At 43.5% G+C, this 25805-nt stretch overlaps 2 protein-coding genes across 7 annotated transcripts in view; one reads left to right on the top strand and one right to left on the bottom strand.

Annotated features, from left to right (window-relative positions):
- Positions 1-1613: 1613 nt before the first annotated feature.
- MAEL (maelstrom spermatogenic transposon silencer) lies at positions 1614-13947 on the bottom strand. The gene is made up of 12 exons (XM_058842758.1): positions 13798-13947; positions 13279-13365; positions 11084-11186; positions 9023-9178; positions 8503-8544; positions 7754-7881; positions 6958-7012; positions 6479-6620; positions 5691-5753; positions 4934-5066; positions 4655-4733; positions 1614-3913 (listed from the first exon to the last, which is right to left on the bottom strand). Exons 1-12 carry the CDS (start codon positions 13945-13947, stop codon positions 3798-3800), a joined length of 1254 nt encoding a protein of 417 aa, XP_058698741.1. The 3' UTR covers positions 1614-3797.
- A 10708-nt stretch (positions 13948-24655) lies between these two features.
- The window catches only part of ILDR2 (immunoglobulin like domain containing receptor 2), a 41305-nt gene continuing 40155 nt past the window's right edge, over positions 24656-25805 (top strand). For all 6 annotated transcript variants that reach the window (XM_058846050.1, XM_058846040.1, XM_058846032.1 and 3 more), the window contains exon 1: positions 24656-24831. In XM_058846050.1, the coding sequence (XP_058702033.1) occupies positions 24786-24831 (46 nt within the window). In that variant the 5' untranslated portion in view covers positions 24656-24785. The remainder of the gene's footprint in view (positions 24832-25805) is intronic.

Raw genomic sequence — 25805 nt, 5'->3', positions numbered from 1 at the left:
CACCTGAGAACAGACAATGAGCCAGTCAAAGCCCTTGGGTTGGACACAGAAGACAGGCCACCATGGGTGACATTCCAGGGGATGTCTGCTGCAGGTAGCCCTGCCAGAGGGAAGCTGTCAGCGCCTTCTTCAGACTCCTGTGAGGAGCCAGACACTCCTGACACAAGTGACCAAGGAGCCGAGGTGGTCCCTGCTGGATCTCATCCTTAAAATGTATCTGGTCAGGGATGTGAAGGGCAGAGGGAAAATTTAGCTTCTGTAACCAGGAGATAGTGGAGTCTAGGATCCAAAGAGGGAGGAGAACAGCAAAAAGCAGCATCACAGTCCCGAGCTGTGATGCTTCTCCCTCAGGAGCAGTCCTTGGCCTTGGTCAGAGATCTGCTTAGAAGATTCCTGTGGCACACAGTGCTGGAAGTCAAGGCAAGCCTGGTAATTTTTCAAGTATCACCTCCTCCAAGACAAACAGCAAAACAAGCAGAGGTTGACCAAAGAGCTCCTGCCAGAACTCACCCTGAAAAGGAAACTCACAGGAGACAGCAGCAGGGACAAGTGACTGGGGAGAAACACAGAGGTGCTGTGTGTGCACAGGTATGGGGAAAGCCAAAGCACACCCAAAGCTGCATCTGGTGAAACACATGGAAGGCAAAAATAAGGATTGCTGTGGGTGCATCCGAGTGGGAATGGGCAGCTGGTCATGAAGGACAAGGCTAAGGCCACCTTCACCTTGGGCTTTAATGGTAAGATCAGCCTTCCAAAGCAAAATTCAAATTGAAGACAGCAAAACCAAGTTTTGCTGTATCTACAGTATGCATGTGGGTATCTGAGAGAACGCTGGAACTTCTGCCACATCCCTGGTTCCTGCAGTTTAGTGGAAGAAGTTAACTGTTACTTATGCCAGCAATGCATAACTAACAGTTAAATTAAAAGCAGCAGCAAGTGCTGCTTATTCTGTGTTAAGATACTTTATTTTTTCAGTATGTTACATAATCTAAATAGAATGTAAAAGAATATGATTACAAATCAATGTACTGATGTAGACTAGATCAGCAAAGCTGTCACTACAGTGTTTTCATGACCCTCAGACAACTGTTCTGGACAAAACCTTTGGAGTAGCAATGCACAATTCAACCACTTGTCTCCTACTATTGTAACAAGAGCAAAAACACTTAATAACTTTGCAATGTGTGTGTTAAACCAGGATGACTTTCACCCATTTCTGTCAGGGGAGTGAGTCAGCTGCTCTAAGAGGGGGGCAGAAAGTCAGGTCTGATAGAATCTAGCATATGTCTCCTCGACAAACACAGCTCTTTAGCCAGTTCAACAGATGTGCTACCAAACACCCACATGCAGTGTTGGCACCATTACATTTTATCCTGTGGAAGGTACATGTTTATAGAGCTCCCAGGCTGCACCACTCAAACTGTTCTAGAGCCATTCTGCCCTCTCTTGGTTTTGTGTCTCCTTGAGAATTTTGTCCTGATTTTGGCACAGTTTGCACCTTGCCAGTACTGCTCCTTGCACTTAGGAAGTGGCCTAAGGTTGCAATCCTTCGTCTTTACTTTCCTTTACTTAAAGGAGAGAAGCATTACTTCATTGTGCTTGTGTTTCAGAATTTATTTTTCCAGAAATCAACCAGAGTCACAAATTGCAGAACAGCCAGGGAAGCAGAGCTCCAAAATAAAAGAATTTTCTATCATCCTTCAACACCTGCTAGGGTTCCCCCCTCAATAAATGCAGAATAACAGTACAAAATGAGCATCAGTAAAAGGCACAGATCTTAGGATTTTTACTATTAAAAAACCCCTCTAGAGTTGTTGGTTATTACAGTTAAGACAGTTACTGCCCCAGTAAACAGCCCACTGCCTACAGCATGTAATTAGATCTTTTACATCTTACCTGCTATTTTAATTTACAGGTGATAAGGTACAGATATGTCATGGAACCCTAATGGCATTTTCCCACTTCTGCTCACATTCTTTATCTCAGTCTTCCTATGTAATACAATTAAGGTTAGTAAAAAATGTTCTTAGGTTTGTGTACTTAACACTGAACAAGTATTTTAACAATTTTTAATTAATTCTCTCCTACAGAAGAACTGAATCAAACTTTTATTGCAACAGTGAACTCTGAAAATACTTCAAAAACAATAGTTCTATATATTATGAAATATCAATGCAGCAATGGCTCAGTTAAGGAATCTGGACAACTCTATACAAATACAGAAAAGCCTTTAGCACTACTTGATAGATACTCTCAATCTGGTACAACATTCCCGTGTGTTTCATTAGCAAATTTCAGCCTTGGAGCTTTACTGTCTTTTATTTGGTGAAAATCAGCAGGTAGGACAGCAGCCTCCAAGAAAGGAAATACCAAGTCAATTGAGGAAATTCAGTGATAAAGGTGAACAGTTAGGAAAGAACAGAAATGATTCAGTGATCCTAAAACACTGGAAGAAAGGGCTGAACTGGCCTTACAGCAACTGCAACAGGTTTCCAACTAAACCAGCATTTGGCCTTTTCTGACACACTGATCAACATGCACAATAAACCTCTCATTTTGGCTGCATTTTGGGCTTTGCTTGCATTGGTTTTGTTGGGTCTTTTCTTTATTCAAGGGGATGAAGCACCTCATCTTGAGTTTCACTACCTACAAGGAATGGAATCTTCACACAGTTGCTATGGAAATAGTATTTCAAAACTGGACATCTGTTGGTACAAAATCTGGGAACAACTTAACAAAATAAGCTCTTATTTCTCAGAATCACTTGCTTAGGAGACACATGGACTAAGCACAAGGCTCAGACAGACAACTTTTTGGGGATTAGTCCAAGCACTACCTCCATAAAAAGCAACATCTAACTTTCCTAGAAAATGTCCCACTTTTTTATGTGTCCCCAAATAATGATGGCTGATATCTACCCAGCCTGACTAAATTCTTGTGAAATATATCAGTTTGAATTTGATACTCTTTCAAAAAAAACCAAAACAACAACAACAAAAACAAAACCAAACAAAACCAAAAAACCATCCCCATAACACCTACGCTTCTCTTCAGCCTCTAAGTTTGAGAGACATGCATTTCTTAAAAAGAAAACTGATGCAAATAAAAAAATCCAAACCTATACTGTACTTGTTCCTGATGTATATAATACAGCCTGTGCCTCTAAGAACGTTAACAGAAAGATAAATTTGCCACAGTATTTCTTTCAAGGCATTTTATACAAAATCCGCTTTTTTTGCCTTGAAAGACCACTCAAATTTTTCATGGCTAAAACTGATATATTACAGCAAACTTTTGGGACGACTGACTTTTAATTAATTCCCCTATGGCAGCCCTTCACACCTTCAATGCTTTCCCCCCTGCATCAGTTTTTGAAGCAAGACTGTTACTGAAATTCCATCTTCCACATGCAGTAGACAGGAGGGTTTTTAAAAAAGAAATAAAGCAAAAAGGTTGAATTGTTTCTAGTCACACTGGTCCCTAAAGAATTCTTCTAATTCAATTATATTGATTAATCAATCTTGAATTTGCACTCTATTCATTAAGAAATACAACTAGTACAGCATGCAGTTTTAAAGATGTGACTGTCAGGTCCCTTCAAAATAAGTCTTCCTGTAGATAACTAACAAGATTTTTTTTATCTTCTTTAAATCCACTCAATAGTTTTACCATTCTAACAAGAACTTCAACTGTCAAGGTTTGCACAGAAGATGAAAAACTGCAGTCTGGAGAAACTACTAGTTATCTTAGGGAAACAACATTATAATTTACAGCTGTCCTGGATGTGTAAGAGATTTTCAATTACTGAAAGACTTGGATAGAGCAGGTGCAGTTCTCAGCAATCGAATAACTCCTCTTCCTTGTACAACATTTGCTTCACAAGGGGAGGTCTTCACACCACATGGAGAGTCACCTATTAAATTAAACACAGTTTGCACATCAAATCAGCCTTTAAAGCTTGCATAAATCAATGGAATTGTCCTTCATATGCTGTGGAGCTGAACCTTTTCAACACCTCTCATACAAAAAGTCAGGCAGGTCATGTCCTCCATAAACACCAAGACTGTAAGATCAAAATTTCCAGGTGGAACAGAGTTTAATTCTGCATTAATCTTATACGCAGAATTCTTACAGTTATTTATTTCACAAATAAACTGATTCTGTTCCTCTGAAGTTTAGCTACAAAACACTCAGATGAACTGAGCTCAAAGGCCTTTGAGCAAAGAAATCCTTTTTGCAAAAAGAGAAGTGTTTTAACTGAGTTGTGACAAGAACACTTGCAACAAGGACCAGCTCAGTCTGTAGATATGATGACTTAAGAACATATTTTCAACATGGCCCCGCTTCAAAGCACCTTGGCATGGGAATGGCTTCATGCAACAGAAAGGCATAAATCAGAGAGCAACATTTCTATGAAAAACTCAATTTTAAAAGACATTTTTGACTCTAAGATTGTCTATTAAGAAAAAGCCAGCTCTTCATGCTTGAGTCTTCAGAAATTCAGTGAAATCCACACACAAGAATAAGCACAGCTCACACAGAGCTGTGCACTACTTACAAGCAACATCTAAACCCAGAAGTTTCAAAAAGCAACAACTGGATTAAGTTTAACATCTTTTTAAGCAGAAAGAGATCTTTAAAGTTTCAAACTCACAATTAGAGGGGACAAACTCTTGATCCTGTCTTGGAGGACCCAAAGTTTTGTCACATCCAGAACTCTCACTTTTGGTTTTCTGTATGAAAAAATAAATATTCAAAATGAGATACATGAAATAGACATCACGATCCATCAAACCTATGAATCATGGTCAAAACCCGTCAAGCTCATCAGTCTGCCCAACATATGTCACAAAAGACAGCATCCAAAAACAAAACAGCTCACCTGAAACTGGCAACTGGAAATAAATCAGGGTATCAACTGAAAGAATCTGACCTGGATATGTCCAGCATTCAGCTTCACAATCCTGGTATTTGTGCTTTGATCATAATCAGAGCCTTGCAGAGGGAGGTGAGCTGCTGTTAGTGGGACTCCGTACACACTAGCAAAGGATTTACTGATGCAGTAACTTGACCAAGAAAAAAAGGAAAACAAGAAAAGTTTGGCTAAGAGGGCTGGAATGTTGATGTGTGGAAGCACAGCATTTTATGTTCTTCAACTGGCAAACAAAAGCAGCCAAAGCCTGATAGGCACAGAACAAACAGATACCAGAGGGCAGAAGGACCTTATGGCAGCATCTCTGCATCCTTCCAAGACCACCAGTCTGTTGTACAGCTACACATAAAATAAAAACAAACTGCTCCCCCACATAATCAAACGCAGCACTTGGAAGTGTGAAAAGCAATTTCTTTTTTGGGGCATAGCAGTCCATGATGAGTTTTTGCCAACGAAAAGACTACTTATTATTGTCTCTCTAGTGCTACTACTGCTGTCAACAGAGTCAAAAATGGCATTTCCTTGTTTCCCAACTATTTACTTTTCCTTTCTCCCCACCAAAAAGATAGCAGAACCTTATGTATCTACACTGTATGTCAGGGAGTACAGAAGTTTCCAAAGCACAGCTATGCCAGAGCCTACTGAGAATACCTCTGAAGTCAAACAGTGAATTCTAATGTGATTAACACTTCTCGCTATTGCAATGCTAGCAAAATAAAAGCCATCACACTGGAGACAACTCCTCAGCAACACTCACCCCATTTTCTTACAGGATGCCAGAGCACAGCAGATGATATCCTTCTCCTCATGCCACTTGCACCTACATGAAATGAAGTTCAGGCTTATTTCAGAAGCACCTACATTTGTTAATCAACAAGAGAAATTGGTCTGTCCAGATGAACAGGAACAAATATTAAAAATGTTATTTTTTTGTTGCAGCGACCATGCAGTACCATTAAAATTTCACAGAGTTCAATAGCTTTGCCCTAAGTAGTTGATGCAGAGTTTAAAGGTTGGCTTATCAGGCAACCTGCTTCATGCTGAGGTGGGGGGCAGGGAGAATAGAGAACCCTAAGAGACAAATGGAATTTAAACCATTTGAACCATTTCAAGCTTCCCATTAATGTGAAATAGTACCTCATAACATAAACATCCTCACTTTCCTCTCCAAACGTGTCTTAAAGTAACATTTTTCCATTCTCCTTAAGGTCTCCCTCTAGGGTGAAGACATTCATGGAAACAGAAAACTGCCTGACTATAAAAAGACAAAGTGACAATGATGAACCCAATGGATCTTAAAATCCATATTCCAAGCAGACTTCCAAGAATAACTTACATGGTTTTTCTAAAATCTACTGAAATTTACGATCGAATTATTGGTTCTTTTCTTAAATTAGTAGCAGAGGAAGCACTAGAGTCTATTTCTAAATAAACTGCATCATCACCCAATAAGCTCCTGCAACACTGCAAGCAAGTATCACTTTTTGTACCAACACAGAAGAGTCTGAAAACAGGCACACTTACACAGAGAACCACCCAACACACCTGGTATTACAGGAGAAATCCCAGAGGCAGACATCCAGTTTTCTATACACCCATATCTTGGATGGCTCCTTTTGGTATTTCCTCTGGTACAGTTTCACTATCAGGTCTTCCACAGGAAAAAGCTCCCAGTGGCTCTCAATACCTATAGTTCAGTGAAAATCCAGGCCAGGAGAACAGGAGTCACTGATTATCCTGCTCAGCTCATTTCTCAGTCAGTCCCTGTTCACTGCCCAGCCTCTTATCATAGCATCAAAACTCAAAGATATTCCACCAGCGGTTTTAATAAAACCTGGCTTCCTAGAAAGTGGCAGGAGAAAGGAAGAGGAAGGAGCATGCAAAGCAGTTCTAGCTATCAGCACCAGCTTCTAGGAAAACTTTGAGACATGCTTTTGAGACAAATACAGCAGTCCATGACTACACAGCCCTTATTTCTGGGGATAGGAGGGAAAAAGGATGGACAAAAATGATCCATTTCCTACCTGTTATGCTGACCATTCGACCAAGACACCAGTTAATTCTGAATCTGTCATTAGACTGGAGGAAAAAAGATTTCTGTCATCTCAAAGGAGTACAGTATAAAATTCTGACACTTCCGTGACTTCTGTCTAGGTCTGAAAAAGTCACCTCCAAACCCATATTGCTTGTGGCACTGAATGCAATCTCCCTGACAACTATCTTGAAGAGGAACCAAATTTCATGCATATTTCTTCAGAGCCCTGTATTTATGGATGGAGCCCAAGATCCTGTCCCTCTCTGCTTTTTAAGGATTAAGATTAGGCTTGAATTGAATTGAAACATAATATACCTGTTATGAAACTTAAACAGCTCTGAATCCTAACATTATGTTCTGCTCCCAGGAAAATGAAACTTGAGCAAAAATTTAAGACACGTGTTATTCTCATGGGGAAAAGAGTCATGAAAACGTAAAAATATCCTTTCAAAAAAGCAGGATTTATGACTATTATTGAGCACATCCAATTTAAGTCAAATCTTAGGAGCCCTTAACCAAAGTCATAACAATGTCAGAGAACAATAGACCCTGTTCATCAGTAGATTAGAGCCAGAAGCGCAGGCTGAAAATAAGAAGGCAGGAAATTAGGTCTCTGCTTTATAAAAAGGTTGACTTCTAGAGGCCATTTCTTCCTGCACAGAACTGGGACACTCTGGAAAAAATGTCTTCCCCACTTATATGCACACTGATTAGGTTTTAGAGTGAAGTCATTCAACAGGAGTGAAAGCAGAAGCTGAGATTTGGAGCTTTGACCTTGACCATACCCTGCAGAAGAAGCGAGGCTGAGCACCTGTGGCTGGCTGGGCAAACTCAAGAAGTTCCCGTAGGACAACTGCGTAACACGAACGAGGAAGGTGAAATCCAGATATGGGGATCTTATGGGTTTCATCACCTAATGGAGGGGGGAAGGGGGACAGGATAAAAAAACAAACCAACAAAAACCACAAAGTTGTGAGAAGTCCAGTTTCCTTAAGAGATACAGTTCCCTCCTCCTTTTTATCTTTCTGTATACATATGTGTATGCACACAAACACACACACACTCTTCCTCTCCACAGACAGGGTCTGTGTTAAGCTACCAAAACTTCTGTCAGCAGCTCTGGCTGTGAGCAAACACTCACACTCCTGCCCCTTTTAAAAGGCCATTATCCAAGTATCAGATGTAGGAAAACAGGCCAAGTTTGTTCCCTCTGTACACAAGGAGAGGAAATGTCCTAAAAGAAACAAACTGGAGTCTATAAACATTACTGAGAACCACAGAGGAAACAGGCAAGCCAAGCCAGACACAACAATGGTCTAAGTATTTTAATTTTGTTAATATATGCCAAGCTGCAAAACATAACTTTTAAATATAAAGCAATATCTTTGAGTTACCCTGTTGTTAATTAGCACTTCATGCCAAAGATACACACAAGGACTATTGAGACTTACACAACATATGGACAGAGGTCAGATAAGCTGAGTCTAAAACTGCACACCTTTGCACACCATTCTTTATCTCCATTAATACTCACCAGCAGCCTGGCAGTGGTAGCGAAAACCACGTGGTGGTACTTCTGCAAAAAGAGAGGAGAAAGCACAATCATCCAACGCCAACAGATCCGTAACTCTCAATTACACACCACAGCTCCATATGCAGAAAGGAACAGCATCTTCCCTTGTAGCCTTGTAAAAGTGCCACAACTACCTTTGGGAAAGTTATTTTCAGTTATATGCATTTTTAAAAAATGTGCATTGTAGAGGGTGTTTAGGTCCAATTGAGAGAAATATTCATTATCATGAAATATAAAGCACAAACATGTGCAGGTCCTCCTGGATTTAGCCTACCCTCTTTGGAGTTACATGAAGTTCTGACACTAATCCTCTTCAGAAACAAGCTCAGCAATGCTCTGATATTTTAAGAAATTATCCAAAATGAGCATTTATAATGAAAGAAATAAACTTGTCTTAATACCAGAAGTCTAACCTGGGCAGCAGTGACTCCAGAAAGCCTCTCTCTCACCCAAGTACCTCTCTGACTTTCTTGGAACTCACCTGGATCTATGAAGTGGTGGAAATCAGCCACAATGCCATCTTGTAGGGAATATCTGACACACCCAATCTCACAAGGAAGGAAGCGCTGCTCGCAGTGGGGTGGCAGCTTCCCATAGCTGTAAATGTCCAGGAAGTAGAAGATATCTGCAAGCATATCTGAAAGAAAAAGAACAAAGCCATCTTCAGACAAATCACCAGAGGTTACAGAAGCCATGCTGGTTTCACCTCATCCAGACAAAGCTTCGGTGAAGTTTCTCCTGTCACTGGGTGAAGAAGGGTAACAATCAAGCAAAACACACAGCTCTTCCTCTGTATCCAGGATGACAAGATAACACCACTTACGCAGAATTCAGGCACACTGGTACTGCTGCTACACCTTCCAGAGATCCCACTGTGTGTAGAGATGGGCAAAAAACCCAACAAATACAGGCAACTAAAAAAAAAAAAGCCAACCTCCAAACCTACAAGATGTTAAGAGGCATACAATCCAACAGGAACAATTATTCTCTTTAAGGATAGATCTCGTTGCCCTTTCAGAAAATAAGGTTAGGGAAAAACCAAATCAGTAGCTGCAAAACAGCCTCACAAGCTAAATTTGGCAGCTCACACCACTTAAATGAGTTGGTAGTAATCTTGCAGGGCAAGAAGATGAGAAGTCTGCTAATTAAAAGGATTGCTTCATCTCCACTAAATGAGCTCCCAAAGCAGCAAGAATACCCAACACAAATGTTAAGGAATAGATTTATCATTTACTAATTAAAAAGTATCCAACTATGATAAATATCTTTCAATACACCTTAATCCTTTCTCTTCACGACTGTCACAATGCCCTCAGTGAAATTTAACATAGCTGTCCAATCCTTACTCTAACCTCATCAAAAAAAATCCTACTTGCTCTACTAGAGATGTGTAACTGTCTTTACACATAAGTAATTTTGTATGCCAGACTTTAGGACATTTAACACCAGTTACCCTAAGCCAGAATGGCCATGTTCCCTCATGTGGGTCTTAAACTATTTGAGCTGAGGGGTCATAGGAAAGACACCTCTCCTACTGTATGAAAAAATGGATATAGCTCCAGGGAACCATACAAAACTTTAACTGAGAAATATTAAAAGCAGGATCATGAAATGTATCTCAATTATCCTTTATCATTATGCCTCTCATTCAGCTGAAAGATCAGTTGTGTCAACTCAAGCCAGCATGATCAGCCCAATCAAATCTGCATCACAATGACAGCAGAGCATGACCCCTGGCACAGAGGGCACTAATAAGCATTTCACTTTTTATGGAGCTACTGTTTCCTGCTCCCCCATAACCATGACAACATGAAAACAGTTCAGGAGTCTGAGCTACAAAGCTGGACCTGAGACTTAACCACACAGCAGATACAGCTTATATGAACTGGCTTCTTGACTCACTTTATAAGCACTACCTTCTATCATTTTTCAGAGTAACATAATATTCATTGGGTAGAAGATTATAAATGTATTCATTACCCAGCTCTAATTAGAACCACCATTTGAAGACAGGTACAGGTTAGAAAGGTTTAGTTTTCAAGAGTTCTTTCAATAAGGAAGTAAGGATGTTATAAAAGCACTGACAGAGTGCATATTCCCTCTTATTATCCCACACTGAGGCCAAGACCCTTGTTTTATTTAATACCTCTATCATACAAATTTTTAACTTTAATATCTAACAATTCTTAACCTTTTGAAATCAGTACAAGTACTCTTTTACCCTGAACTTGGATTAGGCCTTGTCAAATCATAAATGTACGACTTGAAAATATACTTTTTCCTTAAAAACCTTGAAATAACAGTTATGAAATTGTTGGTGGCTATATTCCCATTGAGCTAAAAAACAGGATAGAATTCTTAGAGGCTGGAGGAGGAGCGGTATTTTCCCTGATGTCCTCTAGCTCTCACAACAGTAGCCCAGTAATGTAAAACATAGATGGCTTTTAGCAAAATATAATCAGTCTTTTACAGGTATCACTAAGAATGTCCTCAAAGGGAAAGCTCTCATTTACCAGGATCAACTGCTTTAAAATCACCATACCCTGATCATTCTTCCAAGACAGAGCACAGGCAGCTGGCAATGGAGTAACACTGGGCATCTTTGTGGTCATAGCAACAGGAACTGGATCAGGCACCTTACAAGTCTGGAAAAGACGAGAAAGTTAAGAAAAACAAACAACAACAACAGTCTTCTCGCCCCAAATAAAGTCCTTCAGCCCCTTATATCAGAGGAAGATGCAATATCCACTAATAACTGTGGCTAGGTGGAAAGGTTTTATATATATTAAGTGCCTGTCTACTTGCAGGCCAGGATTTCTCTTCAGCACCTTTGTCAACCCATTAAACTTTACAGCACTACAGCTAAATTTATAAAATGTAATAGAAAAAAAAGTATTTTCTTAGGTTCAACCACTTGTCACAGGCAAGGAACTCTTCAAACTGGAATTTAAAACTTTACTCCGTAAGTTTTATGAAAAAAAGCACTTGGCACATTTGTTAGTTGTCTTTTACTAGGAAACAGGTTCATTAAAAGCTGATACAGCCTTAAGGAAGTCACTGGATTGCTCTGAAAATCCATTCATGAACAATAAGCTTCTAATAGGATGGGAAAAGAAACCTGGCAGCCTTACAGAACCTGATCATTCAAACCCAAACTGGGAGTAACATCCACATCCAGGTGAACTGATTGCAGGCAACCATCTTAGCCAAAGTTAACTGGTTATCAGTTTGAAGTATTTAAAACAAAATAAGGAATTATTCCCACCTGAGTAAGCTTTGGCCAAAAAAACCCATTCCAAAAGAGGAACATGACCTTTCACTACACAAACTGACCATGGTTGTCTGTGTACAGGGCTGGGATTAATAAAATGAGAGCACATAATCTCATATATCCATATTTGCCTATTTCCACTGACACAGTAAGGATGGTAATCTTTATTCTGGTAAAGCAACTATTCCTCTCCCTGACTACAATCTTCTAAAATGCTACAACTTGTGGGAGGAAACACAGAAGTCTCCATTTGTGACTTACCTGTTGTTTCACTTAGCTCTCTCTGACATATAAAAATGGAGTTTCATTAATTACACATGCTCAGCCTGCTAAACGACTCAATGATGACCACATTTTAAACAGCTTTTTCCCAGACAGGCAGACCCCCCAAAACAGGAAACACTGCCTAACACCTCCCTTCTAGTCTAGACTGGCTAATTTACTTAACCCATTTTTACTAGTTACTCCAAGCTATGCCCATCCTGTTATTCCCTCCACCACCACGTAAGTGAATTAAAGTCCTGGAATTTATCTTCACCATTAATTCACAGTTTGCAGTCATTATCTAGTAAGAGAGCATCAAGAAGTAAATGCAGTATTCTCCACTTACTCCATCAGTAAATGTGACTTTCTTTCCTTAGACACACAACTTTTTACATACCAACAAAGATTTCAATAATGTAAGTTCACACCTTACACAATTCAAACTCTTTAGTAACTCTGCTTCAGTGAAGTGCTGGGACAGGAAAAGAGACAGAAACAAACAAACGGGACAAACACCTTTTCAAGGCAGTACACAGCAGAAATTATCTGTTTAGCAGCATTTCCAACCACAACCATACACATTTTACCTCCTAATTCTATACTGCTCTCCAATAGTAACAGTGTTACTACTCTCTCTCATATCCAACCAACCCAAAACTAACGGTAGGGTGTAATTATTCAGCTTGGGTATAGGCCACAACATTATACTGACATTTCATTCACCACACAGCTCCTCCAGAACACTGATCAGCTGTCTCTAAGATGTGCTTTCAGGCCATCAGTCAAGAACTGCCTAAACCAATAACACCCACAAAACAAAAGCAACATGAACCTATGACAAGAAATAACACAAATTTACAGCATAAATAAATTAAAAAAAAAATTAAGTCAGGCAGAGCAAAATACAGTTAAACATAAAAGGGTGTTAGGGAGCTACATTTTACTTGATAGAGGAGCCCAAAGAAACAAGATGTGATGGTTTAAAGAGGCATCAAGTATTTTAACCTTCAATTCAAACCAGAACAATTATGCACATAACCCACATAATGGTAAGTACTGCTAGTGCAGCTGTAACCTCCAGAGGCTGGAGGATGTGGAGAGCAGGTGGAACTTCCACACCATCCCGTGGAACTGACCACAAAGAGCCCAACACCGTTTACTCCTCCTCCTTACTGAGGGCGTCCCATTCTCTCAGCATTTACCTCCTTTACTGTCTTCTGAGAGCATTTCTTGCTATTCAGCTTATGAGCCGTCTCTGCAAACATTGTCTTCTCTTCTTCTGTCAGGGACTTAAAAGAAAATCAGCTGTTATAAAAAGGTTTCTACCACTTCCTTTTAGTAGTCCCGCAAACCAACAAACTCCACGTGTAAGAAATCACTCTTGCACTTCCAAAGGACATTATCGATGGCTGCCAAGAATGACTTAAACACTCCCAAGTGTTTTTTTCCTAAGAAAACTGTAAGCCTTGATTGCAAACATGCAGTAAGGCGAAGTTTTTTTTTTTGCCCTCCGAGCGAGGGGAAACCACAGGCAAGAGACCTCCGGGAACTCCTCCTACCAGCCAGGGATGGCAACACCCACCCTCGGCACAGGAACCAGAGCTGCCCCCGCGCTGAGGGGAGGCCAGCACTGCCACCTGAGGCCACACAGGGCAGCCATCGGAGATGGCGCCGAGCCGCCCGCCAGCCCACCCTCCAGGAGAGGCCCCGCCGACCTTCGCTTCCCCTACCTGGGAGCAACAGGGGACGGCGTCCGCCACCTGCTCCAGGGGCAACCCATACCGCTCCAGCTCGGGCAGCTGGTCGTGCTCGAAGGACGAAAAGGGGCTGCGGGAGCGGCGAGAGCGTCGGGAGCGGGCAGGCCGAGCCATGGCCTCGGCGAAGAGCGCTAAACCACGCGGCAGCGGCGCGGCCCCTCATGAGGGGCGGGCGGGGCGGCGCCCGCGCGGTCCGGCGGCAAGGGCGGGGCGGCCACGACGGGGCGGCCACGACAGCGCCTCCATGGCAGCGCCTTCAGGATGGGGCATTCATGGCGGCGCCTCCATGACAGCGCCTCCATGACAGCGCCTTCAGGACGGGGCCTTCATGGCAGCGCCGCCATGACAGCGCCTTCCCGCCCCGGCGCGGGTGTCACTGCCTGTTTCGGCTGCGCTCCCGTGTTTGGGCTTTGAGTGCTCCTTATCGGCCATAAAGGCGACTTGTCAGTGGGACAGATAGCGGCCAACAAGCTCCAAGGATCACAGAACTATAGAATAAGGGTTAAGGGGTTGGAATGGACCTGAAAGATCCTGAAGGATGATGTAGTTCTGCCTTCCACCACAGCAGGTTGCTCAGAGCTCCGTCCAGACTGGCCTTGAATGCTTTATGTGGATGGGCAACTTCCCTGGGCAACCTGTTCCTGTGCCTCACTGTCCTCACGGTAGGGAATTTCTTTCTAATAACCAACCTAGGTTTCATTTCTTTCATAAAACAAGATACTGTATGTCAGTAGAGCCAGGTAAGTGGTTAGCACCTCTTAGTCAAGGATATCCTGTGGCAAACAAGCTCTATGGATGAAGTAAATCAAGGTGTTCGTGGGTATATTGCCAACTTAGCAAAAGGCTTAAGGCCCATGCATTCTGTAGAACCCTAAAATCATCAGGGTTGGAAGAGACCTTTAAGATGATCCAGTCCAACCATCAACCCAGCACTATCAGTGTAACCTCTAAATCACAAAACCATGTAATCCAGTGTCAGATCAAGATGCCTGTATCTGGATATAGGTGAACTACCTTCATTATAGTACTAAAAATCATGCCTACTGGTCAAAAAGATGCCTGTGTAGATGAAGATTCTTCCCCTGAGCGTGCATAGGAGTCAAGTGAGACTACGTAATTGTTTGGTAATTATTACCAATTATACTTGGGTGTTTACTAACACAACATTTTTTTGTGTAAGTAATGGCATGGAAAGCCCAGTGGGCTGTGCTTGATTGGTAAAATAAAACCAAGCACCCAGGCTTGTGCCACTCCAAAATAAGGAAATAATGTCTCTCCCAAGTGTGTAATTATTGGCTTGTTGCACACCACGTAGGTGAGTCTGAATTTTGTGGACAGAAACCTTACAGCACGTCCTGATGAGAGTGTGGCACAGCTGGTTTTCTTAAATTATTGTTTTTTTAACGTTCTTTTGGTGCTGAAGGTTAAGAAATACACTATGGGAGCAGAAACTTGCACCAGGTTCAGGAAGGAGAAGGAAGAAAAAGCGGAGACCAACTTCAGGTGAGAACCCTGGTTTAGTTTTGAGATACATGGCAGGAAAGTGGAGGAGTTGAGTGGGCATGTGTGCACTTGGAAGGGCAAACTTGTTTGTTAAAAACTATTTGGGAGCTCATGTTAAACAAAACTGAGCTGTCTGCTGTTCAGACTTTCTTTTTGTGGTTTTGGGTTGCTTTTTGTGGTTGTTGGGGTTTTTTCCTTCCATCTATCTCATTGATATAACTGACACTTCTTCACTGAAAGTTCATAGGGAGCCACAGTTCAGATGAAGTAAAAGCTGGAAATAATACAGTCTGCATCATTTTGATAAGTGGCACAGAGTTGCTTCCTGCCTTAAGCTTTCTATTGATCTCTCTCAAAAATCAAATGATCTTCACTGGCCATAGTAAAAATAAATAAATAAATAAATAAATAAATAAATAAAGAGAAGCTAGCAGGGCAATAATCACAGCAGGTCAATAACCACAATTTGCTTTAAAACAAAGTTTAATCAGTTTGCAGAAATCTGGTTGCCTGGAACAGAGAACCTATGTTTAGCATGAGACAGGGTTACTGAAGTGGCAGTATTGGCATAGGCCCTGATTAAGTTTTGGCCAGGCCATGTGATGTCCCCCATATTCCTCACTGGTCCCCTGTTTTTTGGGGACTCTCCTTCAGCATCATTCTCATGCAGCCATCTTCAGTGGAGTTATCCAGACAGTCTCCATGAAAATAAATAGTGCAGCACTGACTTGGAAGATTCTTTGCAATTCTCCATCCCAGAATCCTCTTGAATTTACTGTAAACTTGGACATGAGGATAAAAACAGCGAAGAAACATATCCATGCATTTCCAAGTCACTGGAAAAATCTGCCTCTTTTCCTCAATCCAGCCACTTTTTTTCATCTTTGGGTAAGTCTGTTCAGCTCCAAAGAAGTCTTTGTAGGTGCTGTTTAGGCTTGAATCTTTGACTTAGCTGATTATGTTTGTCAGTGCTGGAACTGCCATCAGGTGAGGTCAGACCAGGTTTCTCTTGCATCTCCCTGGTGGCTGGTTCCTGTGAGGGTTAAAACATGCTGGCTCATTCTGGGGGCAGTTCTGTCTTGCTGAAATCTTGTGAAACAGTTTGGTTTGTGTTCCACTTCGGAAATTGGCTGTTTAGCATACAGGAAGAGTCAATCACATTGTTAAAAATGTAGAAAATCGTGATGTAACCTCAGTGAGAACAGGTAAGCATTTTTAAAGTCACTGTTACTGCTGTGGAAAATAATTTATATTCCAGTCTAGTTCCAGATACTGAGTCTCTGAGGAAAGACTGCAAGAAATTACTTGTATCTTGTAAATATAAACATCTGCACAGAGCCTAGTTCTTTCAGGCAGAAAAGCAAGTGTTTACTGTTACATTACTGTAAGAGTTGTTGCTAGGAGTGCATCTGTGCACTTGTATTTTATTTTTCTTCATATTCTTTTCTCTCGTGTGCAGCTTTGGGACCCACCCTTCAGCAGCCCATCCTTTTAAAGAAATTCAGATAATGTGTGCATCAACTGTTTGAAAAACACAAGGCTCCAGTGATAGCTCTCCAAGGGCTAGAGGTGTGGTTGAAAAATAAAATTCATAAGCAGTAGAGAGAGAGAAGATTTCCCTGTGTGGGATGGGGGTCAGATTATAAAAACAGGGAACAGATCATATTCAGAGCATCATACCATCAGTATTCTTCCCCAGGGCCCTGAGGAGAGCCCAGTGCCTCTGAAGAAACTCATGTTTTAAATCTTCATTTATCTGCTGTTTAACTTAGCAGGAAAAGGACTTTTCTGGACCATTTACACTGATTTGAAAATAGCATTTGTACCACTGGAGCCCTTCCAGCAGATAACAAGTGTTGTGCCAGTATTTATATATTACTGGTTTTTTTTTTCTTTTTTTTTTTTTTTTTTTTTTCTTTTAAGCACTTAATTTAGGTTAATTGATACACCAACACTTTAAGTCCTCTGTACCTGGCTTTGGAAATGCAGCTCCAGAATTGACAAAATCAGTATAAATGGTCCAGAGAACTCCTCTGCCAGCCAGTGCTTTTCCACCAATGCATGGAGTTTGCCAGTATCTCAAAATAGGGCCTATGTACCCTGGGACTGTACAGACAGAAAAACTATCTGGAACTTTTCTGCCAGTAATGTATTTTCATTCATTCAGGATTCAAGGTCATAAGCTTTCCTTGCAGTTTTGTTGGTTTTTTTTTGTCAGGAAGAATGAGCGAAGTTATTCTAAAAAGCACAGCAATGGCTACATCTGCTGTTCACCACTTACCTGCTGGTCTGGGGCTACAGCACTCCCCCACAAAGGGAAATATTTGATGTTTACGTTGGAGGAATCAGGCCAGGCCAGATCCATCAGCCCAGGAGAGGCGAGGCTGATGCAACTCCACACTCCCAGCTCCAGCTGAAGGGAGGTCAAGTATGTATTCCCAGCCTAACCCAGCTCCTCCTGTGGTTTTCCCATTAGAGACAAGCCATCCCCTCCCTGGCTCTCAGGGCACACCACCTTCCCACAAAGAAGTCCAGCTGGACTTTGTAACTAACGCTGTCACACTCGTTCCCTCCTGGCACGGCTGATATGAGGGCTTCTGGCTGCAGGTCTGCTCTAGGGGACAGGAATGCTGGTCACTGTCTCGGGGCTCTCCAGCTGCTGGCATGGAGCCACCCCAGTGCCTGCAGTCCAGGCCCAGCTCCTGGCCCCAGCAACACGTGGGGGCCCTTTCTACCTGCAGTCCCACTCCAGGTGCTGGCATTTAAGTCGGCTTACTCCTCCCTGTCCGGTCACTGTCACCCAGGCACATGGATTCTCCCACCCATGGCATGACTAGAGGCTGGCACCAGACCCCCATACACATGAGTATGCCCAAAACAGAGAATTGTTCACTCAGAAAAAGGGTTATAAAGGAATTTAATAGGAAGAAAGGAATGCAGTATGCATGATGGATAAGCACATCACCCAGCAAACCTGGCCAGCATGAAACTGGCTCTTTCTATCCCCTTATCTATCTTACTTGTTCCTTCCCAAATCACCTAGATCTCTCCCTTTCTTTGCCTTTGATTCTTTCCCTAAGCATGGGATGCAACCCTGAAAAGCTCTTCCCTCGCATCCCCTAATGAGCCCCAAATCTGTAGGATGCAATCCCCCTCAGTCCTAAAGTTGCTGTGGTGTTGGCTTGATAGGCTCCAGTCTGCACCCTAGGGCCGAGGCTTTCCTGGGACAGACCTGGAAAGAGCCTGGAATGGTTTTCCTTTGTTCTGAGCTCCTATCTTAGGGTTCTCATCTGCCATTGTGTCCCTGTTTCTGTTTGGACTTGTGAAAATGGGCCATTGATGAGCTTTTGTGATGGGTGTGGGAGGAGCCAGGGCAGGGTGTTAATTGGGTACCAACCACTGAAGTGCCATTGTCACTCTGCACTCCTTTATGTGCTTTGGAGACAAGCTTTCCTCACATAATCTCACGGCTGGTTTCTTTCTCAGCCCGGTTATGGGGATTTTAAAACCTACAGATTCTCTGGAGAGTGATACAAAGTGGAAGCCAGTAATTATTATTGTTTCACACGTAATGCATAAACATCTCAGGGATGAGAGCCTGCAGGCTTCCCTCTCCCAGGTGAATGATTTAACCAGTCAGCTACAGCTGCCAGCTTCTCTTTTGACCTTTTGACTTAGTGAATCTTGGGTTTCTTTTTGAACAGTGCCACGACTGTGAGAGGAGTGCAGGGTGCCTTACACCTAACCTATGTGATTAAGAATGTAACTTCAAACATGTAGGAGTCAGGAGGCCTTTTTATAAAAGCTCACACTGCCTTGTTTGCATGCCTGTGTTTGCAGGGTTTTGCTGAGTGTTGCACCTATTGTGAATGTCCTGGACCAGGCCTCATGGGTGGTATCAGCACCTTTCTTAAGGTTTCTCAGGGAACTCAAATGAGAGCTGATAATGCTTCTGTCTTCTCTGGTAGTGTTTGTGTTGGGGGTTGCAGTGCAGCAGGTCATGTTGTTGTGGGATGCACGGGACTTACTTGGCAAGTGCTGTAACCCTGCTGGCCAGCACATCCCAGGACCACCAAACCTGCTACATGGCAACCAGCTGCCCAGGTGTGCTACAGCTGCATCTGCTCTGTGCCATCAGCTTCAAACACCTTTAATGCCTCCAGTGAAACCACCACATTGTTCTAAGTATCCTGGAAAAGTCTGGGAAATCCTTAACGTCAGATCAGACCAAGTTTTCAGGCAGAAAACAAGGACCTGGCTGTGACACCCCAAATGTATGAAAGTCTTGCCTTGGGTGTTTGTTAGACATCTCTGTTCTCAGGACTATCTGGGTATGCAGAGAAGGAAAACTCTAAGCCTTCAGGCAACTTTGACATGTGTGCTTTCAGTCTCATCCTGCTGCTGAATGAGGTTTTTTTGTAGATTTGAGTCCTAAATGTTAGGTACCAAAAATTTTCCAAAGTCCTGTTTTGGATCTGGCCCTAAGTAGGATGACCTGAGTAATTACAGATCTGTTAGACTAACAGGGATCCCAGGCAAAAGAATAAAACCAATGATACAGGATTTGCTTCAATAATGAATTAAAGAAAAGTAACGTAATTAATGCCAATCAACATGGGTTTGCAGCAAATACATTCTGTCATATTGGTTTGTAATTGCATCAAAAAGATATTAAGTGTGGTTACTAAAGGTAATGCATTCAGACACGAGAAGCATGTGACTCAACCACACAACACTGAATCAAGGATACAGATTTATGATGCAAAGACCATCCAGTCCCTGGTTAAAGCATTACTTTAAGGTGTCTCAAAATTTTAAATGAGAAATTGTAATCACACTTTTTATTTAGATCTTTCTTAGGTTGTTTCTTGGCTGCATACTACTAAATACTTGTTAGCTTTCAACAAAACACATAATCATCAGAGTTACTTGTGAAAAATACAAAGATTGAAGGGATACTTAATAAGGTAGATGATAGAGCAGGATATCAACCAAAGAGGAGCTCTCTATGTGATGCTGCATCAAGAGGACTAACAGCATCATCCCTGGAAGGATAAATAAATATCAAGCAGGGATGATGATGCTTTCATGCTTTTTAGCATCTGGGCCCAGGATGCTCTCTCCAGTTCTGGTGTTAGCTCAAGACAACTTAACAAACTAACAGTCTGTTGAACTTCCAGAGAGGATGTTATGGGTGCTCTGATCACAGCCTGCCATTACCTGTCCAGAAATGCCTTAAGAGTACCTTGCCCTCTGGCTTGGCAGTACTAGAAAGTGAAGTTAGATTAAATTAGGGTCAGGGTGAGATCCTTTCTCACCCAAAGTAATCTCTGATTTGTTTTTGTGACATACAGGCTGTAGTTCAAACTAATCAATGTAGTGTGGCAAAGTGATGTGGCCGATTTCATTGGGAAAGCTGGATTGGACAATCACAAAAGTCCAGGTTATGAACTCCAAGTCCCTGAAGGGATTTGTGCTGCCCCCAGTTCCTCTACAGCCAAAACCTTAGAGGACTTAACAACTTGTTACCGCCTAGGTTATCTGTAGATATGCAAGCAGAGCTTGTCCTATTGTGTATTTTTGCCTATAGTGACACACAGAAGATGGTTAGCTGGGATGATTCACTTGGGATCCTCTACCTATATGAAACCTTCACAAAACATTATTGCTGACGTGCCATTAGTGCTTTAAATGAAAATTTCAGGTTCAGTCTGTGAGTGTAGCAAAGGCATACTATGATTTTTGGTGTCTGACCAGGAGTCAGGAGCAACATAGGAAATGTATACAGAGGAGTAAATACTAGATGAGGATGCTGTTCTCTTGGGTTCTTCCTAATACTGAATTTTTATCACAGACCTGAAGATCGATTATAGTGAAAAAGCCAAATTTCTCCATTAAATATTCTAAACATTTCTTGGTACAAACATCATGATTAAAAAACAATAGCAGTTTATATATACATATCACTCATTCCTGATGTTAGTGGGATGTAAAACTGTATTATTGTGCTATCAAATGTAGCCAGGCAGCTCTGGAAAAAACAACATACACAGGGAGTGCATTTATTTCAGCAGTGTCTTGCTGTGAAGCTGTCAAGGATGAATAGGAGATTCCAGTGTAACACAGCAATCGAGGTAAAGTTTTACTTAGTAGCTATCTGAAGAGACTCACTTAAACGCTATGAACTGACAGTGTGTCACCCAGTAAGTTCTGCGGCGTGCTCATCTCAGTACTAAATCAAGAGAGCGGTGTCTAATGGCTGAGTCTAGCATGGCATCCCAGAAAAGCTGTTGAAATCACTGTTTCTATGGAAATTTCTACAAGGGAAATCCAGGGGGCTGAACGGCGTGGAAATCTTCATGCAGCAGAGTGGGTTTTCGGGGATCTTGCTGACATGGGTCATTCTGACTGAGGTGCTGGTGTAAATCCTTCCACGTGGTGATAACTTAAAAAGCTGACTGCGTACCAGCAGAGGAAACGACCACAAAAGATTGGTACTGGAAGATGAGACGAGGGAAGGAGGAAGGAATGAAGTACTTGGCAAGGAAAGAAAAGAGCCAGCAGCTGTTAGAGCATGAGTAAAAATTAGTTTGTTTGTTCCCCCATTGTTCAGCTGAATTTGTTCATGATCCCATCGCTTAGAGAGCTCCTTCAGGCGGAGTCGCGGTATCAGCAGTGAAATCAAACCGTGTGGTATTTCTCCGATTCTGCCTGGGACTAAATACGCAGGGCAAACACCGGTAATTTGCTCATCCGGTGTCAAGGTTGTCGAGTGACTGAGGGAGATGAAGGTTTAAATCCAGCAGTGTGTTGTTTTTCAAAGGGCAGAGAATCCCTGCTGGGCTGTGGCTTGAAGCCATCTGGCTAATTGCACAGGAATTTCCCCACCGTTTGAAGGTGAAGCGGGGCTAGCTGCAGTCATGCAGCTTTCTTGGGCTAAAAGGAAAGACAACATCCCAACATTAACTATTAAGCCAGCTCAGATGTTGCAATCAAAGGATCAAAGGTCTACAGAGATCTGGAACATCTATTCACGGCTCGGGCATCCATCTTAGGTGGATATATACAAATGACAGCTCACGTTAAATGAGAAAGGACCCTACAATAAGTTTATGAGAATTTCAAAGCAGATATAAATCCAACGTTACATGCAAAACAATGGCGCTTCCTTCTATTGAAAATCTTTCCTTCCTTTGTCGTGAGTCAAAGGTTTAGCAAAAGTGATGCATGCCAAATTTATTTGCAAAAGCTGGAGTAGATGAAAAAAAAACAACACTAAGAAAAAACCCCAGTAGTAGCTAACAATAGTGACGCATAAGGGATTGTACTGCTCCCAGTGTTAAACAGATGAGATAATATCAACATCACCATTGTCTCAGGAAACTCTGGATCAGAATCCTGGTCAGCTAAGTTACAAAAAGGCAAGGAACCAGGATTTCATTTGAAATTTTGAGGGTTATCAGGAAAAATGGTTAGGGGAAGGAGGGAAAAATAGCTTTGTGTTTACGATTTAGGGGTCTTAGTTCAACCCATACAAACTTTCATGGATTGTGTCCTATAGATGGGTAACAGTGGTGAGGCAGGCCCTGTGCTGATGCAAAGTATTACAGTTACATCTGAATTTTCTGGAACCACACATTGCTGGAGGCTGAATTTGTGGCCCTAGTGAGAGTTTCTGCTTTGTCTTCCACCTGTCAGTATGCAAGAAGTCAGTGGGGTGTCAGATCATTGTGCTGAAGGAGAATAGCACTACTGCACATATTTACATTATTTAGTGTAGCAGGGACTTCTTAATAGTAACTTTTAGCTAGTACTGCAAAACAGTTAAATTCATTATGTATCAAGTCAGAGGAACATCAGGACTCTGACTGGGGTGGGTGTGTATTTTTTTTTAAAGCAATGCTGAATAAAAATAAACTTCCATGTGAAAAAATATTTTTAAACAACACGGAATAGCTCCAAATAAAACACTTAAAAACAGATCAGCTACCTAGGGATTGTCTCTTTGCTTAATTCCATTTTAACTCTACTAACAGATGGACTACACCTGTCTGAAAACAACCAAAGATGTTTCAACACATCTTTTATCACAGCGAACATGCTGGTTTGGTTTTTCCTTCAGAAATTATTGATCTTTTTTCATTCACACTTTTTAAGAAAAGCTTCTCTTGCCTGTAGAGCAGTTCAGTCTGAAAGGCGAAATGATGAGGAATCTACAAGCAACTGGAAAACACCTGCTAGAATGTAGACAGCTTGTACAGATTTCCTGCAGGCAGGCATCCCTGTGCACCCTGCCTTAAGCAGCAGGACACACCAAGCGGTTTGATTTAGAAAAATCAGAATAGTTTATGGTTTTTTGGCAGATTCCAGATGAGAAGAAGTTGGAGACTACTCCCAACTCTCATGTGGATCACTGACGCCTGCAGCATCCCAGCTTTAGTTACAAACACCAGCCAAACCCCGTAAGAAAAGTGCCTGAGGATGAACAACACTCAAAGGGAAGCTGTGCTGGATGCTGTGAACGGCGAGTGCCATTTTGCAAGGTGCTTCTCTCCGGCGCTGAGCCACAAAAGAAAACATTATGCTATTTTAGCCAGCTGTTTAGGCCCATGAATAATTCCATCGACTCATTAAGTTTTCACAGAAACTTTAAAAGTTTTAACTGCAGTTAATGTGCATCCAGTGGGTTTGCTGCGGCCAGGACCATTTAATTTCTAAGCAACATCCATATTCTAAAATGTCATTTAAGGCTGTATGTGAGCCCTTTCTCACAAAAAAAACCCACAACAAACCAAAAACAAACAAAAAAAATCCCATTCCCTTCCAGTATCATGTTGGCACGAAAACTTAACACCCGCAACTCGGCTGCCCATTGTTAACAGCCAGAACACCTCCTCACCTAAAATTATACTCCTTTATCTAAAATTACAATAATTACTTGTGCCCATGCTGGAAAGTGGGAACTCCAGGGAAATTTAGAACAGGAGCCGTCTACGCTCATTTCCCAAGGTATACATTTGGCTAATTTGGGGAGGCCAGATGATCGGCGGGGACATTTTTAAGCGCTTACTAGAGAAGTTGTAAGAGCCCCGCTAAGAAGCGGGGGTGCCGGGGGCTGGAGGAGTAGCACAGGAACGTGCCGGAGTGCCCGTAGGCTGAGGAGCGGCATCAGGCAACCGAAACGCGCCTTTGCCGGAGGGAGAGAGGGCGGGAAGCGAAGCAGTTTCGGGAAGCCGCGTCCCCCTCCCCTCCCCGCCGCCGCCGCCCCCCGCCCGAGCCCGGACAGCGGCGGGGGCGGCCTCGGGGAGCCGGCCCGGGGGAGGAGCGGAGCGGAGCCACTCGGCGCGGCCGCTCCGCCAGCCCGGCCGGCTCTGCGGGGAGGCGGCTGCCCGAGCGGGGCCGCCCCCGCGCCGCTCCCGCCGCCCCGCGCCGCCTGGACCACTGGGAAGATGGATGGGCACGTCCTGGGATGGATCGTCCTCCTGTGGCTCGCAGGTAGGGCCGCGGGCGGGGTGCCCCGGTGGCCCCGACGTCCGCACGCCGTGCCCAGCCCGCCGGGCTCCACGGCTCTCCTGAAGGCGAAAATGGGGGGGGGGGGGATTTGGGGGAGATGCCGCGGAGGGAGCCGGCGTGGGGCCGGGAGCTGCTCGGAGGCGTCCCGCGGTGCAGTTTGCGGAGAGTTGCGGAGAGGGCTGCGGACGGGGGGCAGGCGCAGCTCCGAGGGGCCCCCGGGCTCCTCTCCGCGTGGTCCCGCCGGCGCTTGGGCCCCCGCTCCCCGCGGGCAGAGAGCGCTCGTATCGGGGAAGGGGCAGCCGGCCCGGGGGTGCCGGAGTGTCCTTGGCCGCGGTGCGGGAGGGATGGCGACAAAACCCCGGCTCCCCCCGCCCGCCCGTGCCGGGAACAATTGCAGGAACTTCTCCTTTACCCGGTGTCCTGACCGCACATGCCGTCTCAACAGAGGTGTGAGAGGAGGGGGCTGCCCTGCCCCTGCCCCGGCTTGCAGGGGTCAGAATCCTGGGGGGCCTTGCCCGTGACGGTGCAGTTGCGGCCAGGCCTTTGTGGGCGCAGGACGGGATCGCCCCCAGCCCAGCTCGCCGCCCAGCGCCCGCCTCGCCGGGCCCCGAAAAGGTCCGGCAAGTCCCCCCCTAGGGCAGGGGGAGGGGAGCCGGAGAGACGAGCAGAGAGTGCTCAGTGATGGGGAGAGGGCAGGGGGGACGAGCTGAAAAGGGGCTGGGTCTGAGAGCTGGGCAGCGAGGGAAGGGATTACAGCAGGGTGAGAGCGGCGGGGCAGCCGGGAACCGGGGAGCCGAGGAGAAAGAGAAAGCCGTGTCGGGTCAGGGGCAAGATCTGCCTGCCGTGAGCCGGTGCAGCAACCACGCACAGGCAGGAGCAGCAGGCTATATAGGAAAAGCTGCAGTAGGATGACTTAGCCAGGCAGGCTGATTGCAAGCTGAAAGAAGAAACAGACA

The sequence above is a fragment of the Poecile atricapillus genome, chromosome 1 (genome assembly GCF_030490865.1).
Source record: "Poecile atricapillus isolate bPoeAtr1 chromosome 1, bPoeAtr1.hap1, whole genome shotgun sequence".
NCBI lineage: Eukaryota > Metazoa > Chordata > Aves > Passeriformes > Paridae > Poecile > Poecile atricapillus.
Note: the sequence above shows the minus strand (reverse complement) of the source record. Positions and strands in the feature narration are given on the sequence as shown.